Source organism: Chlorocebus sabaeus, chromosome 21, assembly GCF_047675955.1.
Source record: "Chlorocebus sabaeus isolate Y175 chromosome 21, mChlSab1.0.hap1, whole genome shotgun sequence".
NCBI classification, from domain to species: domain Eukaryota; kingdom Metazoa; phylum Chordata; class Mammalia; order Primates; family Cercopithecidae; genus Chlorocebus; species Chlorocebus sabaeus.
The window spans coordinates 80,130,627-80,151,983 of record NC_132924.1 but is presented as its reverse complement, the minus strand read 5'-3'; the positions used below and the strand labels follow the sequence as shown (position 1 = coordinate 80,151,983).

Here is a 21,357-nt window from a genome sequence, read left to right as displayed (position 1 = left end):
CCAACATGGAGAAACTCCATCTCTATCCTAAAATTTTTTTTAAAAAATTAGCCGGGCACAGTGGTGGGCACCTGTAATCCCAGCTGCTCAGGAGGCTGACGCAAAAGAATTGCTTGAACCCAGGAGTCGGAAGTTGCAGTGAGTGGAGATCGCACTACTGCACTCCAGCCTGGGCAACAGAGCAGGACTCTGTCTCAAAAACAAAAAAAACATAAACATCTTTGGAGGTACCTGTCAATTATAAATTCCTATTCAAATGTAAGAGACTGACGCTTATTTAGTGTAAACTAATATTACCACTTTTTAAATATACAAAATAAACAGCAATAAAAATTTCCAAAAAATATTAACAGATGAAGGTGTTTTAAAATGTGACAAGTCAAATTAAATTTTCTCGGATTTTTGGTTTTTACCTTTAAATTTTCTTATTCTGTGGATATTCGGTGAATACACACACACACAGACACACACAGACACACACACACACCCACACACACACCCACACAGAAAGAGAGAAAACTAGAGACTAGGATAGAAGGAAAAAAATAGGAAATATATTACATGCCTGGAGAAACAAACAATATGATTTAAGAGCAGAGTAAAATCCTAGCATTTCTAAGAGAATATAACCTAAGATCTTAGTGAATCCCCAAGGAAAAAAGACAAAAATATTTATATAAGGTTTGACTTTCTCCCCAACACTACTGCAGTGGAACACTGAGTCCTATGTTCCTATGAATATCTTTGTGCTTGTATAACCAGAGATCTCTTCAGTTGCCAAACTATATTCCACAAGATTCGTTTAGTTCCTACGCTCCCAAGAGACCCAGAAGTGTAACTGATTCAAATCTTCTTTAATCCTTCAGTGTCCTTACAAGCAAAATCCTCCATTACTTTGGATAAACTGAAGGAGTCTCTCCATCTCAGCAGTGAAAACAGCCTCCCAAACCTGCTGGACTGAGTTCTGCACCAGGCCAGCAGGAACTGCTTATCTGCTCACCTCTTCATGCCCAAAACCTATCACAGTGCCTGGTAGATAAAGGTGCTGAGTAAATAGCTGCAGAATGCATCAATAAACTCTGCAAGGAAGCAGAACAAGTCTTCCTGTCCCCACTAATTTTGTTGCTGTATTGAGTGTGGATGCTAGGCACTGGAATTGTAACAGAGTCCCTGTCCTTGAAGAGCTTATTAAGTCTAGTTGTATTTTGAAATACAATGGCTTCAAAGACTTATACCCTGCAACTAGCTACCTAATTTAGAAAAATGTAGGTGAATGAGAAATCCAGTAGAAGACTAAAAAACCTAAGATAATCTATGAAACTAAAAGTCAAGTTTATAGCAGTACACACAGTTTGCATCTCTAAGCATACTGCTGGAAGAGAAACTCCAAGCTAAAGAAACAAGACCCCTGAGAGCTGTGATCTGCAGTCATAAACACACATACACACACACACACACATACACACACCAAGCAAACAAAAATAAAAAACAAACTACAAACTACCCTATCTACACTGTAGCTGCGTTAAATTAGCCTTTTGCAGAAAAGTGTTCGTATACCTAAATAAAATATACACAAATAATTTTAGCATCCTTATCCTCCCATTAATCACCTTTTCTAGCAATAAACACTTCCTGAATCTGTTAACTGTCTAAATAAAATATTCTAGAAACTGTGTAAATAGAAACCATGTAAGATAATTATTTTTGAATGAGTAAATATTTAGTGCAGAATAAATTAATTTCTCTTATGCCTGTGCTTCAAAAATTAAAGTAAAATAAGGCTCACCCTTGAGCCGAGGAATAATTAACTTTTTTAAAAGGTCAACAGCAAACAGGCAAATAAACAACGAAACTTGAAAATTTTTCTAATTAACCTAACACACACAACTTGCAAACTTTTAATACGTACATAATTTCTGGTATTGACAAGGACCACTTATTTTCTATATTTTTGTTAAAAGGTGCTGAACCTTGACCACAATTGCTAATACTCAGAGATACTTTACTCGTCACTGTCTTGTAAACCCTTGAAATACTAGGTATTTCTAGATACACAGTGTCTAGGAATTTGTTGAGATTCAGCCTGTGGAGGGGCTCAAAGGTACAAGGACAGAATAATAGTTAGCAGGTACCCTCTAAGGCTTCATGGTCTTGGTCTCAACAAGACACAGATTATGAACCATGTACCTCAAGGCACTTCTTATGAGACATAACGAGAGCTGTCTGAGAAGCCAGCATTTGGGAGATCACTTTTCTTCTTCCTTTTTGATTATACAGCAAGAAATACAGAGATCAGGTGTCCAACCCACTCAGACACATGGATTATGGTTGGAGGTGGGGCAGAGTAAGACGAAATATAGATGCTTTTACAAAGTGCCAATTTCAGAGACTTTCTTTGTATTTATTAACCAAATTCCTCAAAACAAAACTGACATTTTAGAACATGAAGGTAACAAAATAAAATGATTACATAAAAAAAAAACATATTTTTGCTTGTGAATGAACATGAGTCTCCACTTCTTAATTCATGAGGATTTTACCAACCATGCCCCCTTAGGAAAAGAGAGAAAAATACAGTTCAGTCAGAAGAGTCCTAAAAATGACTAAGTTTTTATAAAGCTACACAGAGTTGAGGCAGTAACAATGTCAAGAAAAAGGTTCCCAAATACTTTCAGGGTTTTAAATGTGGGCTCAGAGTAAGTAGAAAGCGGTGGGAAAAGCCACTGTCAAGATGATGTAAACTCACTCTCTGCTTCTCCATACACAAAACTGTTTCTTGTAAGTCTGTATGGTCAGATTCACGTAAAGAGCAGATCTATGGAGACCAGTGTTTTGCTTGTAAGAGTAAACAATCCAAGCTGGACTAAGAATACCAGAAAAGCTGGAAGCTGCAAAGAGTTCAAATTGCTACATGTCTATAAAGTCACAACAAAACAGCTCTAGAGAACAGTAATTTGGGAGAAACAAAAGGGAAAGGCAGGAGGGGAGGCTTTGAAATGAAGAGCAACTGAGAGAACAATCAGGGATGTGACTAAGGTTGGCCTACTAATAAAGAGTACAGTTATAGAAAATACCCATATTAGGAGCCTTCCCCATACACCTTCCAGAATGAAGATATTCTTGCCATTCCAGTCTCAGCTCAAATGACTCCCTCTCAGGAAGCTTTTCCCTGAACACCCAGTTTAAAGTTGCCCCCTCTTGTTCCTTTCAATCGTACCATCCTGTTTCCTTTTCTCTAGAGCTGGCTAAAGATGCCTACCGTTTCATGTTTATTATCTGTCTCCTCCCTTGCTACATTATAAGCTTCATGAGGGCAGGGTCTTTCCTTGTTTGTCTGCTTCATTACTATATCCCCAAGGCTTAGAACACTGCTGGCTACAATATACATTAGGTTCAAAAATGCTGAAGAAATAGTGCTAATGAAAAATAATATAATAGGGGTGGCTCCCTGACACCTAAAGATTATTTGGCCAGGCACGGTGGCTCATGCCTATAATCCCAGCACTTTGGGAGGCCCAAGTGGGTGGATCACATGAGGCCAGGAGTTCAAGACCAGCCTGGCCAACATGGTAAAACCCATCTCTACTAAAAATACAAAAATTAGCCAGGCATGGTGGTACACACCTGTAGTCCCAGCTACTTGGGAGGCTGAGGCATGAGAATCGCTCAAACGTGAATGCAGAGGTTGCAGTGAGCTGAGATTGTACCACTGCACTCCAGCCTTGGTGACAGAGTGAGACACTGTCTCAAAAAAAAAAAAAAAGCAAATGTTATGTATAAAAGTATTAAGTTTCCGAAAACCATAAATTAAAATATAGTTTGGCTAAAAACATAAAATAGACTTCAAAACACTAGAGTTTGACTAGTCTTTGGCTTTTTTTCAAGTAGTATTATTAAAAGCAGTACCACTTACGCCCCACAATTATGAAAATGTAACTGGTTTTAGTCTCTAACAAGAATAATGAAAGATTTCATAAGATAACCAGAGCAGAAGGCAATGGCATTTCTCAATTAAAATGTGAAAAAAAAAAAGGATTTCAAGAGCGTCCACATTTCCAATTTAAAAAAAGAGGTGAAATTCACATACAACAAAATGTATAATTCAATTAGTTTTGATAAACATATACATCCACAACCAACACTTCAATCAAGATATAAAACATTTCCAACACCTTGGATGGTTTCCATGAGGCCTCTTACAGACAATTCCCACAATCTTATAGGCAACCACTTGTTAGGATTTCTACCACTGTAGTTTAGCTTTGCCTGTCTTTGAACTTCATGCAAACATAAGATTAATTCCTACTGTTCTTTTTTAATGAGTAGTAGTATTCCCTTATATGACTATACCATTTTATATATATATATATATATATATATATATATATCTCCATTCTCCTGTTGACGGACATTTCAGTTTCCAGTTTGAGCTATTTCGAATAAAGCTTGTATAAATATTCTTTAATATTCTTCTAAATATTCAACTCTTTGTTGGTAATATTCATTGAAAAAATCTTCCAGTCTTGTGACTGTCTTTTCATTTTGTTTACAATAACTTTGGTTGAGTAAAAGCATATGTTTACAAGCATTTTGTAAATGTTACTTTATTTCTCTTAAATACCTAGGAGGAGGATTGCTTGGTCATAGGTGGGTGAATGCTTAACTTTATAATATGCCCACAGTGTTCCTAAGTGTTTATATTACTTTATGACCTCAAGGACCATATATGAGTTCCAGCCAACATAAGGTATGTCTTATTTTAGCCATTCTTGTGTGTGTTTAATGGTTTCTTACAGTGGTTTTAATTTTCACTATCCTGATAACTAAAAATACTGAGCACATTCCATGTGCTTATTGGCCATTCTTATGTCTTGTTTTTTTTTCCGAGACAGAGTCTCGCTCTGTAGCCCATGCTGGAGTGCGGTGGCACAGTCTTGGTTCACTGCGACCTTCGCCATCCCAGTTCAAGCGATTCTCTACCTCAGCCTCCCATGTAGCTGGGATTAAAGGCACGTGCCACTACTAATTTCTTGTTTTTAGTGGAGACGGGGTTTCATCATGTTGGCCAGGCTAGTCTGAAACTGTTGACCTCAAATATCTGCCTGCCTAGGCCTCCCAAAGTGCTGGGATTACAGGCATGAGCCACCGCTCCCAGCCACTATTAGATCTTCTTTATTGATGTGTTCAAGTCTTTGCTCAGTTTGATTAGGGTCTTTTTATGAGTGAGCTTTACCAGTTCCTGCTATATATTCTCAGCAATAACAAATTAAAATGCATAAATTTTTAAAATCCTAGTTGTGATAAACTACATAGGAATAAAACTAAGAAAAGACAGGAAAATCCTTATGGAGAAAATTAAAAACATTATTGATGAATATGAAAGGAAGACTGAATAAAGGGAGACATATTATGTTCATGGATAGGAAGACTCAGTATCATTAAAATGTCTGTCATCTCCAACTTTGTTTATAAATTCAAGCAATTCCAATAAAACTACCAATAAAGATTTTCTACAAAACTGAAGAAGCATATTCTAAAAGTCTCATGGAATAATAAAAGCCTACAAATAGTTAAATCATTTTAAAGCAAAAAAAGTGAGAGTTACCATACCATATATCAAGACCATTTTAAAGTCACATTAAGAGAAAGAGACATTGATGAAAGGACAGACAAACCCAACAGAACAGAACAGAAGCTTGAAATACATTCACATGAATGTGGAAATTTGTATACTCACATATAAATGGAAATTTAACATTTAAAAATCAGTGGGGGTAAAAAATGAGTCAATACATGACACACACTAAAACAATGAAATGAGATTCCCTAATTCATACCGTATATAAGAAATACATTATAGATTAATTAAAGTCTTAAAGATGAAACTCAAGACTTACAAATTTTTACAGGAAAATAAAGAGATTATCTTTTTAATTTGGATTAGTGATGAAATCCTTAAACAAGGCAAAAAAATCACAAGCAAAAGGAATGATTAACATTAGCCTACATTAAAATTAAAAATTATGTTCAAAGTTATTGTAAACAAAATGAAAAGACAAACCTAAGATTGGAAGATTTTTTCAATGACTATTGCCAACATAGGGTTGGTAGCCAGAACATTAAAGGAAGGGAGGAAGGGAGGAAGGAAGGGAGAAAGGGAGGGAGGAAGGGAGGGAGGAAGAGAGGGAGGGAGGGAGGGGAAAAATCCTTCTACAAATCAGTAAGAAAAACACAATCAACCAGATGGGAAAAATGGCAACAAATTTTCAAAGAAAATAAACTACAAATACGGTCAATGAACATGAAAAGATGTTCAATGTCACTAGCAATAAGAGGAAAACAAATTCAGTTCACAGTAAGATTCTATCTGACATCCATCCTACTGTCAAAGCTTGTTGAAATCTGACAATATTGAACGTTAGCTTCAATGTGAAAACCAGGAACTCTTACACAGCTGATGAGAGTACAAACTGGTGCAATACCTTTACAAAGCAGATACAACAATGTGAGGTGAAGTCAAAGCTGTGCACCGCTACAATCAACCTTTCCACACTTAGGTACATCCCCTACAGCAGCAGTCCACAAACTTTTTGATCTCAAAACCTGTATATACTCTCAAAAATTATGTGTGTATATGGTTATATCCATTGATATTTGCTGTATTATAAATTAAAACTGATAAATATTTAAAATATGAATTTAAAAGAACAACATGCAGGTTACTAATAACATATTTTGATAAAATAATACTATATTTTCCAAAACAAACAAAACTTGGTAAAATTTAGAATGACTTTGCTTTACATTTTTGCAAATCTGGTATGATAGAAGATGGTTGGGTTCTCCTACTTGCTCCTGCATTCAATCTGTAGCAATATCATACATCATGTACCCTCTGGAAAACTCTACCGTAAGCTATCATGCTGAGAGCATGAGAGAAAAAAAGGCAAAGAAAATCTTAGAAGTATTATTATAATTTTCATTCTATGGACTCTTGCAAGGTTTGGGAAGAGGAGGCAAATGGTCCCCCAGAGGTATCCAGACCACACACTGAAAACTATCTTTAGAAACTACATTTGCCTAACACACACACACACTCACTACAGCACTATAACAACAAATTGGGAACAACCAAAATATTTACCAAAGAATGGATAAAGTGTGTATTTATACAAGAGTATACTACATAGCAGGTTAAAATAAATGAACTAGAGAACTAGAACTACATGAATCAATGTAACATCTCAAATGCCGTTCTCAAAAACAAGTTGATGGATAATAATTTACATAAAAGAAACTTTTATAAGTGCAAAATTTATACAAATTTCTAATCTAATGTCTATGCAGTAATAGTACAAAACCACATACCAGAAACATAAACAATAAATGCATCGTATTGGTGGTTATCTCTGGAGACAGAAGTTGATGGAATGGGACAGGACAGAGCACACGAGGGGCCTCCTCCTACTGCACATGCGGTATATTTTAAAAGAAAAAAAAAACAAACAAACAACTAATTCTTTTTTTGAGACAGAGTCTTACGCTGTCACCCAGGCTGGAGCTCACTGCAACCTTGGCCTCCTGGGTTCAAGTGATTCTCCTGCCTCAGCCTCCCAAGAAGCTGGGATTACAGGCATGTGCCACTACACCCGGCTGATTTTTGTATTTATACTAGAGATGGGGTTTCATCATGTTGACCAGGGTGGTCTTAAACTCCTGACCTCAGGTGATCCGCCCACCTTGGTCTCTCCCAAAGGGCTGCGATTACAGGCGTGAGCCACCATGCCCAGCCAGAAAAATAAAAAAAAACCGTGAAGGGTGCCAAAATGTTCACATCTGTCAGAGCTAGAAGACTGCTTATATGAGTGTTCCTTATTTATCTGTGTCTTTCTGTATATTGAAAATATGTCACAATAAGTAAAAGAGAAAAAAATTCTGCTCTACTCAGTTTTGGCAGATAAAAAGCTCTCACTATGCTCTGATATTATCTGCCCAGCCAAATTAGTTCAAAATGTACTTTAATGCTAAATGTGCTCCTAAAATATTTTTCATAAAATATTCTTTTTACAAACGGGTTTCTGCTAAAATTCAAACACTAAAATACCTTTTAGATTCCATTTAAGGAATTACAAGAAAGGTATTTCAAGGAATTATTATGCATCAAAAGTCCTAATATTGCTTGACTGGTAAACTGCTGTTAACAGTCAAATAAAAAAAATCAAAGACCTATGAACAACTCCATGTAAAAACAAAGATCCCAAAAGATTGTCTTTATTTTCTTCTAAAAATAAATCACTAGCAATTTGTAGTTGAATAAGTACAGAATCATAAGTTTTCAGAATAAAAACACATACTAATGTAAGACTTGGAGAGGTATAAATTTGTCCCACCCTAAGCTTACTTTTATAAATATTATGACATGAGGAAACAAGCTGTCAATTTAATGCCAACTAATTGTTTTCCAGTTAATGTGTACTTCAGGCACATAGTTATGTTTTTCCACAAGATCTGCCTCATTTAAATAAAGTAACAATTTTCAATACTTCTACCTACACATTCCTAAGTTGTTAAAAAATTACTTTCTAAACCTTAAATTTAAGACCATAAACTTGGAGATGGTGTAAACACATCAGTTAAACACTGATTCTCGGGGAAAGGATGGTATGAAAACAAAGCAAAGCTTTATCCCACCTTTTTTTTTACTTTTTTTTTTCCAAGTCAGACTATTTACCTTGATTTTCAAATGGAATTAAAGGAGGACATGAGATTTAAAAGAGTACAGGTATTTAAAAATTTGAAACTCTTAACTAAAAGATTTAAAGACTTTCATATTTTTCATTAATAACTTCTTTAAAGTACTATTACTGTACTGTCTTGAGAGCAATCTCTAGTTTATATTTCTAATCAAATTTCATTTTTTTTAAACTGTCATGTTCTCATTGAATTCTAAAACTTGTACTTGTTTCCTTCCTTTTGGTTTTGTTGTGTTTTGTTTTTTTAACAAACACACATTAATGCTTAGTGTATACCAGGTACTGTTAATTCATTAAATTCTCACAGCATCCCTCTGAGGTAGGTACTATCTTTATTCCCATTTCATAGATGAGAAAAATGAGGCACTGATCATAAAATACATAACTTATTCAAGGTCCCAAAAGTTATAAATGGTAGAGTCAGGCTTCAAATCTAGAGTCTGTACAAAAATGAAATCATGCTTTTAAAAAAGCTTCCACTATTTCATATGTTGCACATAATTACACTTAAATTTTTGGCAACTGAAAACAATCTGGTTTATTTTTGCTTTTTTCCATAAAAGCAAATTGCCAGGTTTAAAAAGTATGAGGCAAAAGAAAAGGAGCTCTAGTGACCACGTTTATGAAAATTAGTGGAGTGGGAAAAAAAAAAGAATGACATGAGAGTACAGGAGAGAAGAACTGAGGAAAGAGAGAACACATTCAGTTTAGGATAAAATTGTTTGCAGGTGCCTGAAGAACATGCAAGCAAAGGTATTTGGTAAGCAGGTGGATATGTCCATTTCAATTTTAAAGAGACAGGTCTGTGCTGGAGCTAGAGGAAAAATTGGAGGGCTCTAGAGAGTAAGTGAGTCTTGAGGGGTCAGCAGGATTCAAGCAATAGAGGGAGGAAGGCAGCTTGCCTTGCAAAGTGGCAGGAATGAAGAGGAAAGGCAAAGAGATGGAAATGGACAAAGCAGGTTCAGGGCAATAGATCAGTTTTAGATTAAGCACAGGGTTCACATAAGCAGATGCAATGACATACATCATTAGTGGTTTGTGGGGGGCCAGAATGTCACCTCAATTAGAATATGAAATCCAACGGGCAAAAGAAGCCTGTGCAAGTACGTTCTGTGCATTTTATAGTGTTCCATGTCAGGTCCAAGTCTCACACTGTATTTTTAATACAACAAAGTCCAAATCCAAGAGACTGAACTGAAGATAGGCTAAAGCTTTTATATTTTATGAAAACATCTTAAATTACATTAATGCAAAAGATTACTAAGAAACTATTATTAAAAGTCTATTTAAAATATTTACATGCCTAAGAAGTTTTCAATCATTTTATATTCATATACATTTACCATTAGACAGTGTTCAACTTAGTACTCAATATTTTAAAAAACATTTGCACACCTACTGTGGGCAAAGCACAACACGAAAGACTTAGAGAGATAGCGTATATTCCTACACATTCTTGCCTGCTTATACTGACCCTTGACATCTGCAAAGCTGACTGATGGAGGCCATATTCATCCTACCATATTGATACTATTAACATCAAGGAGGGAAACTTGCAAAGATTTTTGGTAGGGTGAAATGTAAACTAAACCTTTGGGAAAAGAGTGAGATTTGGCAGAAAGATACGGAGAGGGGAGTGGGAATTCAGGACCAAGAGAATGACTTAAGACAAGAATACTTGGCTATATCAATTTAAAATCAAGTCATGTGATGCTATATACTGTGGTTTTTGTTGTTTTGTTTTTTTGTTTTTTGAGATGGGAATCTCACTCTGTCAAGCAGTGGCGCAATCTCGGCTCACCGCAAGCTCTGCCCTCCGGGTTCACACCATTCTCCTGCCTCAGCCTCCCGAGTAGCTGGGACTACAGGCACCCGCCACCATGCTCAGCTAATTTTTTTGTGTGTATTTTTAGTAGAGATGGGGTTTCACCAAGTTAGCCAGGATGGTCTTGATCTCCTGACCTCATGATCTGCCCGCCTCGGCCTCCCAAAGTGCTGGGATTACAGGCGTGAGCCACCACAGCTGGCCTACTGTGTTTTATTTACTACTTAATGGATATTTACGAAAGAATTGCCTTTCTTTCATGTATTTTTACACTTATTTAACAAGTAATCCAAGTACATGCTAAACATTTTTCCAAAAGTTACAAAAAAGCAAATAGTGAACGGTCTCTCTCCTAACCAAATAACTTAAAATATTCTACAAAATTGCATTTCTTTTCAACTATTTTAAACTTTAGACTTTCTTCTAATTCTCACCGTTATTTCCATGATTCACTGATTCCTAACCAGAAAACTATAATATGATTCTCTTTGTCCCATCCACAAATGTTGCACCAAAAACATTACTACTCTACAATTGGAATTCAAGGTAACAGGTTTTAAAAGAAAAAGCCTGGATTTTCCCCTTCAGGTAATGTAGTTTTATTTCCTTTTTATAAGATAGAGTTTTCCTCTGTACTCTGCCAAATCTTGTTGAGTCAACTAACTTATGGAGTGACTGTCTTTTAAAAAAGACACACACACACACACACACACACACTCTGCAGGCCCTTTATAATCTAGAAGCTTGAATCAGGGAACCAAAATTGATCATGGCAACTTTATACATTACTAGAGCATCAATTTAAGTGGTATTGTTTAGAGCTGTAGTCTCCAAAATGGGGTTCATGTATGCCAAGACAGTGTATAAGGCTACATGTTGGGATGTAGGAGAAAATTACAACTTGCTTAGAATTGCTTTTTACTTTGTCCTTTCAAAATTTATATTGCAGGAAGCTTTACCATACATATAAGTCAATATATTGCCACATGTATAAAATTTATCAACATATATTGGGGGTGTACACTCAAATATATTTTGCTAATAAGGGTATATAATAAAACAAATTTAGAGAATTACGCAGCTCAGTACATGAGGTGATTATTTTTAAAATAAATAAATGTAAAGCTGGGTGTGGTGGCTCATGCCTATAATCCCAGTAGTTTGGGAGGCTGAAGCAGGTGGATCACCTGAGGCCAGGAGTTCCAGACCAGCCTTGCCAACATGGAAAAATCTCGTCTCTACCAAAAACACAAAAATTAGGCAGGCATGGTGGCGCGCACCTGTAATCCCAGCTACACAGGAAGCTGAGGCAGGATAATCACTTGAACCCAGAGGCAGAGGTTGCAGTGAGCCAAGATGGCGCCACTGCACTCCAACCTGGGCGACAGAGCATGACTCTCTCAAACACAAAATAAACAAATGTACTGAGTTTCTAAAGTACACGAAATGCTAATTTGAGTTGAATAGACGGAGAAAGCAAATTGTAAAAGGGAGAGATCAATGCAGGGCTAGCCTGCAAACTTTTAAATGGAAAAGTAGGTAGCTAATTTTTTGATACGTGGTTATTTTCAACCACGTTACTGCTAAAACAGTTACTGAAATGAAGTGTATAAACTGTGGTTGAAGAGGAGGACCCTGAAGTCAGATTATCAGGTTCAAACCTTGATTTCACCAACTACTCTGGGGAAGACTAAATCACATATTTGTAAAGCATCTGTTCAGACGACAATGTGTAAAGCACTGTTCTGCATCTGATACACCAGTAGTCAAAAATGCTAATAACTAGTATTAAATAAAAAGGACACCATTTATTTATTTATTTATTTATTTATTTATTTATTTATTTTGAGACAGAGTGTACCTCTGTAGCCCAGGCTGGAGTGCAGTCGCGCAATCTAGGCTCACTGCAACCTCCGCCTCCTGGATTCAAGCGATACTCCTGCCTCAGCCGCACGAGTAGCTGGGATTAAGGTGCCTGCCACCACGCCTGGCTAGTTTTTGTATTTTTAGTAGAGATGGGGTTTCACCATGTTGGCCAGACTGGTCTCAAACTCCTGACCTTGGGTGATCCGCCCGACTCGGCCTCCCAGAGTGCTGGGAATTATAGGCGTGAGCCACCGTGCCCGGCCCAAAAGGACACCATTTTAAAAACATTAGTTTTCTACAATAATGAGAATGAAACAACCGAATCATATTTTAATTCAACATGACCTTTGAAAAAGATGTTTTTTGGGTCTAACTGAAATATATTAGAACAAATGGAACAAATGGCTTTTTTCCTTCTTTTTTCACCCCCCAAATTCCCCTCAATATCACTCCCATGGACTATTTTGTCTTGGAACAGCTAATGTAAATTAAACAATGTCATCCTTAGTCAAACGGATACAGAAATAACTGTATACAGTATATCTTCTTGGCTTCACTTTTATGTGGAACATGTGTTTACATTTTGACCTTTTGTCTTTTTTTTTTTTTTTAATTAAGAAACATTTTAAACAGCAGCAACTGGAAAGATTTTTTTTTTCAGTTTCCAAACATATTAAGCTACACATGGCAGAGCCTATTGCTGAAACATTTATAAATGTTACACCAACTGTTTATAGTTCTGATTTTCTTATTTGATTGTTTTGTTGTCATGTAAGCCATGACCTGAAAATTTTAGCTCAAATTCTTTCCATAAAATAATTACATAATGAAACAGTCTGGGTCATTTTGAATTTGTAAAGCACAAAATTCGCTCCCAAAAAATAGTGATAAGCATCATAGTGAGGTTTTTATAGGATTTTGTGACTGTCCCAACCACAACTAGATGACATAGGTAAGACTGGAAGGACAAGAACAGGATCAAGAACACAGTGACAATCCATTCTACTCAGAAAAATCACTGCATTCTTGTTTCTTTTCCATTGTCTCTTATTAAGCAAGTGATATGAAAATACAGTCTAACATTAGATTTCACTTCATTGAAAAAGAATCAAAGAACAAAAAAACCTGGAAATTCTGAAGACAAAAGTACTTTTCTTCAGCCCAGCCTTTTAAACCTTATCTATCAACTTGATGGAAGACAGAAAAAATTCATATGATGTGAGTTAATATAAATTGGCAACAATTCTATGAACAAAATCAAATTTGTAAGGCCAAAACCTACCAAATTTGGATAAGGAACTTCTCTGTCTCTTACCTGCCCCATCTATTAACAAAATTGATCACATATACTATCTATGAGGCCATCTCTGACAAAAGGATGGTGTCTTAAGTCCAGGCAGAGCGTGGTGGCTCACGCCTCTAATTCCAACATTTTTGGAGGCTGAGGCAAAAGGACTGCTTGAAGCCAGGAGTTCGAGACCAACCTGAGCAAGAAAGCAAGACCCATCTCTACCAAAAAACAAACAAAAACAGAAAAAAATGAAGTCTAAAGAGAGTAAATGTAAGAGTAATCACTTCTTTTTTCTTAAAATAAGAAAAAAGAAAAAGTTGGCTCTCAATAAATATTTGTACAGTGAATGAATAAATGTCCTACCTTCCAACTTTCACACATTCCTTCTAATAGGCCATCCCAGATCTCAGCACTTTCTGTGATTCTCCACACTTCTAAGGCAGACCCTGCAGTTAGTCACTTCAGTCTTCTTCACTGAATCTCTCACCTTAAAACATTCCATCAATCCCCAATCTCCACTGTAGGGCTTTATTACTACTACTCCTGACAAACGATTTTCTTAATGGGTCAAAAATAAACACCAAATTGATGGATTTATAGGTCCCCTGCTTGTATTTGCACAACAGAAAAAGAAATACAATTGTTTTTCAACATAGCTGTTAACAAAATCCTGACAGCTGGAAATTTACTGGAATCCATGGAATGAGATTTTGCAACAATAAAATAACCATTCAATATTCACTCCTGTTCTACCCAGACACAGCATATCAATTTATGTGCATCCATTAAAAAAAAAAAGCTGGTAACTGTCTTACCTAAAATAATAGCTAAATGGTTTGGTTTTTGATAGGTAGAAAAATTAAAGTACTAATGCTTCAATTTCTGTTTAGGTGTTTCCATTGTATGTCTTCAGACGAAGTATAAGTTACTCAAGCAAGCCTTCATAACTGGTTTTACTTCTCTCTTGCTCTCTCCCTCCCCCTTTGCCTCCTGACTTTATCATCTTTCTCCCTTTACCACCCTTCTTCCAAAGCCCAAAGCAATAGATGGGTAAGAGAAGAAAGGACACTATTTCAAGTTTTTTGGTTTCCCAATTTCAACCCCTAAAGCAATCCACTTATTATTACTAGTAAAATGAATGTTAACTTCTGCTTTGAAAATCACAATCACCATCTCTAACTGAAAATAATTTTTATTATCTTTTCTGACACTATTGTTTTATGCTCATAACTAAAATAATGACTTCAATATTTTAGCCATTGTCTTGAATGATGTAATCCATTTCAGGAGGATTTAAAACCACCATGTAAATCTCTAATAGCCAAAAACTATAAAGTCTCATTAATTACAAAATCCTGGGGCTCTTAGCTACAAATTATGAGTTGAAAGGATATGGATTTTATTACTGTGTAACATTAAATCCTAAGTAAAACTGCCACATAAGCTCATTCCCTACTTCATCTCGCCAAGAAGTGCAATACTGGATTCATTTCCATAAAACACAATGAAATTGCTATTCTGCAAAAAAAAAAAAAAAAAAAAAAAAAAAGTATATTACTTTGTAAGATTTTATATCAATGATATAAACTTTACAATATTTTGCTTGACCTTAAGGATGTTTTGTAAATTCTCCAAATTCCCTTTGAATTGTAAAAACCAAAAGGTAGGTAAGATTCCAATAGGACTGGACATAGGACAGAGTCAAGAGAATTAAGCCATAGTTATTACATGGTAAATTTCAATTTATTACCTTTGATATGCTTGTCTTATGGGGTATGATTCTCTATTTTTGGTATGTGTATCTACTTTGAACTCTAGATCTTTTTCTTCTACAATATAGAAAATCAGCTCTTTATTTTCTATCATAGCAGTTATTTTTTCTCCTCGGCTGACTGCTCTGAATGTGCCCATGTGTAGTTAATTTGTTTCTGACCACTTGTCCATTTATCAGAGTAATCTGAATGGTATGAACTTCATTTTCAGTTTCAGCAATTCCACTGAAGAAATCATTGGGCAACACAAGATCTCTTGATGATGCCTATATAAAATCATGAATTACCACAGATTTTACTCCAAACTAGTACTGATGCAATGCTATAGCCTACTGTAAACCCTTCTAAGAAATTCAAGGCCTAGGGACGTTACCCTTTCAGACATGACATGTCAAACTGTATTTGCTTTCTCTAGGACGGGAAAGAGGGAGACAGAGTAGACGCCAAGAGGTTTCCATTATGGCTTCTTTCTGGCCTTTGAGAGTTTTCCTAGAAAGGGTCACCATAAGCCACTATCATTCTAACACCTAAAGCTTGCTCTTTTGACCAAAATTGCTAGCAAATGGAAAGTAACAATTATAATTGATGAGACTGGAAGAGAATAGGAGAGGGAAAGGAAAGCTATTAGAAGAGGAAGGGATCCTTTGGAAAGGTAGGAAAAAAGACCACCTTGACCCATCTGTTTGCTCTAGCACCACATACGGCCATACCACCTGACCCTCAAAAATCACTGACCCCTGGCCAGACAACATTTTTCCAGCTAACTGCAGGTGCCTGGCTTATCTGATTAAACCACCACATTATGAGATCAAGGTCATATGCTTGATCCCTACGTTTGTCAATGGGCATAAGTTTCATGGTCAAAAACTTGCCTTTTAACTCCAACCTCTCATAAATACCATCACTTACGTTAAAGACATTCACAAGAGAGGATATGAACCAATGATGCAAATCCATCACCATCACTGAAAAAGTAACCAGGAAAACCTGACTTGAGAGTCAGCCCACAGAACAAATTCCATTTAAGAACTCCCTGATGATCCTGGGCTTCAAGAGTAAGAAATCAGGCTTCGCTACTTACGTTCTATGTGCGACCCTGGACAAGTTAATTTTTCAGACCTTTTAACAATCAAACACATTAAGGGTCCCAAATAGAGCTTGACATATAAAGGTTACTCAGGTCATGCTAGCCCAGCCCCATCTGGAGATATAATCTGGCAGTCAAGAGCACAGGGATGAAGCCAGGTCCATTCCTGTGTCCCAATCCTGATTTTGCAGCTCACATGAAACACTGGGCAAGTGATGGCCTTATCGTTCTCATAAAGCTGAGATAAAAAAATTAAAGCATTTAGACAGCACACAGCAATTGTCAACTAATGGCAATTATGTTTTAACTCTTAAGATAATATTATCACTATCTGTTAATGTTTTCCAAAGTACAGTCATGGAACTACTGATATCATAACGACCTGGGTGGGATGTCTACTGAGGGGGAAAAAAAGGATACCATGTCCCATCTCAACCTATTCAAAAATGGTACAGGGTAATGGTCATTTCTGAATCAAACTTCCTTGAGATGCCTATGAAAATTTCAGAATTATTGACCCAGCAGGTCTTGTGCTGTGTCATAGTAAATTAAGACTTGTTTTCCAATCCTTATTCTTTACTATGCCAGAATTGCCCAGTATCTGCGGTTCTTTTCTAATGAGGCACATTTCTGGACATAGATGTCAAACCGATAGGCTCATACTTTTTAGGCTCACTCCTGTTTTTTTCCCCAGTGGTACTATTTTGACTTTTTTTTTTTCTTCTGATCAGGGGTCAGCAAGCTATGGCCTTGATATGCGGCTAATTTTGGACAATCCCAACCCTCACAAGGCATATGTGTTTAAAAAAAAAAAAAGAAGAAGTGATCAAGACCACATGTTGCCCAAAGCCTAAAACGTTTACTATCTGGCCCTTTACAAGAAAAGCTTGCCAACCACTTTGTAGCCTATAATTAAATGTTTTTCAACTGCAGTTCTCAACACAATTTAAAATAGGGAGAAATAATCAATTCAAATAATAAATATCAAAAAGCACTGCATCTGACAGAAGGTAGTACCTGTACTATTACCAAAGTTTCAATCAGACACATGTATGTGCCTCCTGGATAATGATCAAATTGTATTTGGTTGCAGTCTAAAAGTTTTAAAGGCCTTGGAGGTGAGGCTGGGGAGTCAATAGTGCAATTGTTTACAAGTTTAACTTGTTTAACTCACATTGAGCAATTTTTACAGCAAAGGTGCCTTGGAGAATATAAAGTCATATAAAGCCCTGCTGTTTTGAAGTTAACGGTTATTTCTTCACTACAAAATGAAAATGGAATCTCTTCTGTGTACAATATATTGTTATAAGGAGAAAATGGAATCATCAATGCAAAGTACCTCAACGAACGCATTATACGAACAAAAGATTTTGATTATATTAACAACATATCATACAGAATACATATAAGGTCTTTACCAAGCCCCTGAGTTCCTAGTTTTCTCCCACCTGGGAAAAGAGTCCTTTTCTCCCCCTTTGTGTGTGTGCATGAACATGTGTGCATGCGTCAGGAGCATAAAAGAAGTATTAGATATCTCTGCCCTTTCTATCATCTGTTACTGGCTGCTGCTTCTTACCTATTTAAAACATGCATTCTTTTCTCTTTCTCTTGTTTCTAGAAGGAAAAGCGTTTGATTTGATTCTTGTGCAAAAAGAACTACTAAGACTATGATTATCCTCTTGAGGAAACATTTAAAAGTCCAAAATTAAAATTTTAAGTAACAAGCTTCACTTTTATCTTCCTAGAGCACTAATTTCCAGGCTTTCTGGGATTGTTTTGGACAAACTAAAAATACATTAATTTTATAATCCATTTCAACATGTAATCGTGCAAAGAAAAGAAACATCCTCCTAGGAGCATACACAAGGAAATGAAATTACACTTCTAAATATTTTCATTTTATGAAATACACTGCGGACACACAAACCACAAGCAGTGTAAATAAATAAAAGCTGGTGCAATGCTGCATGCATGTTTGCCTTATACCACAAAGAGAAAACACTTGCACATTGCACTCCATGGTATTTTAGCTTGGGTTGCCATAAAAATGGGATTTGGGTATGTTGTGTAATACAGGGGGCTGTAAATGAGGGTGTGTGTCTGGGTGTGTTAGGGAAAGAGGGTTGTAAGCAGAAGGGGTGGGACTTGCCAGGAGCAGCTATTTGAGAAAATTCCTTTTTCTTTCCCATTCATTCTTCTAGCTCAGTCTATTCTAGCTCAGTCTGGCACAGTCCTTACAATTACTCACAGGCTTTCATTCTAAAGACAACCAACAAGCTTTCAGAACTTCCTACAGTGTTTTTCTCATACACTTAAAAAAAAAATAAAACAGCAAATCATTCAATATGTCTTTTATACAAAAAGCAAACCATTAACCCGTTTCCTCGTTCCAAAGACCCCCGTGGGTTTCAGACTAAATAGAATCCTTTGTTACGTGTCCAAAAATAACACAACACGGCATTGGTAAATTGGAAAATAATAGATAACTCTTATTTCCCAGAATGTCAGAGCTATTGGCCATAAATTTTGTTCTGCCCCAGTGAGTCCAATTTCATGCTTCTTTTAGTGAATCTACCATCCTAACAACAGTAAAGTCAATCATATTAAACACGGTTCGCCTTTTCTCTTTTGACATTCGTTTAATACAAAGGCTGAAAGAAGACGCCAAGTGGGCCAGTTTCTTTATGCACAATGGTATTCTCGAAGCGAAATACCTCCAATCACAGCGAAAGTTGTCTTTCTAGCAGATGCCCACCCCAACCAGCCCAGGCAAAGGGGGCAGACGGGCAGAGGGAAGCGTAACCTCCCAGCTCTCCCACCTCCAGAGGAAGGGAAGAGGGTATGACAGAGAGCGGAGTAGGAAGGTGGGCGAGTGGGAGAGACAGAAATGGATGCTGAGGGGGTGGGCGAGATGGGAAGGTAGGGAAAGGTGGAGAATGCGGGGAGAGGTGGGCGCGCAAAGCGGCAAGATCCGAGAGCACAGCGGAGAGCTGTGGCAGCAAGGGGATCCCGGGGCGCGAGGGCGGGGGGTCTGGTCCTCACCATTGAACGCCCCTGCGTCTGCGGGCGCCGCCTCTTCCTCCTCCCCGTCCTCGGAGTCGGAGTGCACGGGCTCCTCGGCGAAGTTGACCCCCTTGCTGGGGGTACCACCACCGGCAGCGGCGGCAGAGGCGCCCGCGTCCCCCCAGGTCCTGCCCTCATGGCCGAAGCGCGCGGTGCCTTTGCGCTGGTTCTCCTGCTGCAGGCGCGTGAAGTGCTGCAGCGCGAACTCCAGCAGGTCCGCGGGCTGGTGCCTCAGCACCTCCACGGTGAAGCCCTGCAGCAGCTCCGTCAGTCCCGCCGGGATCTCGATGCTCATCCTGACTCTGGGGCGGCAGGCGCCTGGGCGCCGCCCTCGCCCCCTCCCCGGCACGGCCTAGGGCCCCGCGGCTGCCGAGCGAGCGCCGACGGCGCTGGCGGCGCTACCGGCTGCGAGCGCGGCGCACTGGGCCCCGGCGGCCCGGCTGGCCCGGCCCGCGGCTCCCGGCGCGCTTCTGCTCCGTGTGGCGGCGGCGGCTGAGCGAGCGCGGCCCCGGGAGGGCTGGCAGCATCTCTTGCTCCTCCCGCTCCCGCTGCGGCCGCGCCTCTCCCTCGCCCGGGCGCCCCGCCCCCGCCCCGCCGCGGTGCGCGGGAGGGGGCGCAGAAGAGCGCGCCCACGTGACCCTCGGAAACCATGGCAACCTTCGCCGGCTGGCGCCGCTCACCAGCCGCTCAGACCACGGCAGGGTGGAATTCGTTGGCGGGCTGCGCGCCCGGGCCGGGTGAGGCGGAGGGAGGCCCAGCGAGGCCGCCTTGGTGTCCACCTGTCCGCGAGTCCAGGAGCGGGCTGGCCACTCGCCCAGCTTCCCACGCGTCATTCGCCATGGTGAACCCCCGCAGAGGTGGTGCCAAGCGATTTGTCCTGAAACTTCAGCCTCCACCTTAGTAGTGGCATTTTATTTTCCTTCTAGAATCTAGTTGCATGATAAGTGTTGTTAATGTCCTTTGTTTAAAGTATTATGGTGGTACTGTCTCTCTTTTGGACAAAGAAATGCTACCCCATCTTCGTGACGTCTTTCTTTTTCTTCCACCACGTTTTATCCAGACTTTCCCCATCCATCCTGTTTATTATGTTTTGTCTTACTGATGCTATTCCGTTGTGCACGCCACGCATTTACTATTTGTTGAGACAAAGGCACCATTTATTGTGAGGCACCTATCAAAGTTAGTTAATCTCCTTCAAATAGGATAGTGCAAGATGAGGCGCTTATTATTTTGAAACTTTTCTTTATGCTTTGAGTGATTTTGACTTGTATCTCCAAAAATTGAAATACTTCAGTATAAAGAAAAATAGAATTACGAATGTGTGCTTTTAAAGTAGATGGCTTTGACTTTGATATGAGGCTGACTTTGCAAATGTTTACAATTTTGAAGTAGAGAAAATTGTCTTTTGTCAATTAAATGCTATTTAAATACGCATACTTCATTTTCTACAATTACCATATCATTGTAAATAAAATAGTTCAAGAGCAAGCTCACTTGGTTATTCCGATTTATCTTCCCACCCACGGAAGAGTAAACACATGACTGGGGAAACTCCAAGACTAGAAATCAGAGATGTAACAAACTAGTCCCTTTTGTAAAAATGGATCTTGATGTTAACCCTTGGTTAATGATGCCTCCTGTATTCACTCCATGAGCCAATGTATTTCTCTGTTTTCATTTCTTAAGAACTTTATAGT

General features: G+C 38.3%; 1 protein-coding gene across 1 annotated transcript in view; it reads right to left on the bottom strand.

Annotated features, from left to right (window-relative positions):
* PRKAR2B (protein kinase cAMP-dependent type II regulatory subunit beta) overlaps nucleotides 1–20,061 on the bottom strand; it is a 114,591-nt gene extending 94,530 nt beyond the window's left edge. The window contains exon 1 of the mRNA XM_007982525.3: nucleotides 19,640–20,061. Within this exon, the coding sequence (XP_007980716.1) occupies nucleotides 19,640–19,955 (316 nt within the window). The 5' untranslated portion in view covers nucleotides 19,956–20,061. The remainder of the gene's footprint in view (nucleotides 1–19,639) is intronic.
* Nucleotides 20,062–21,357: the final 1,296 nt, after the last annotated feature.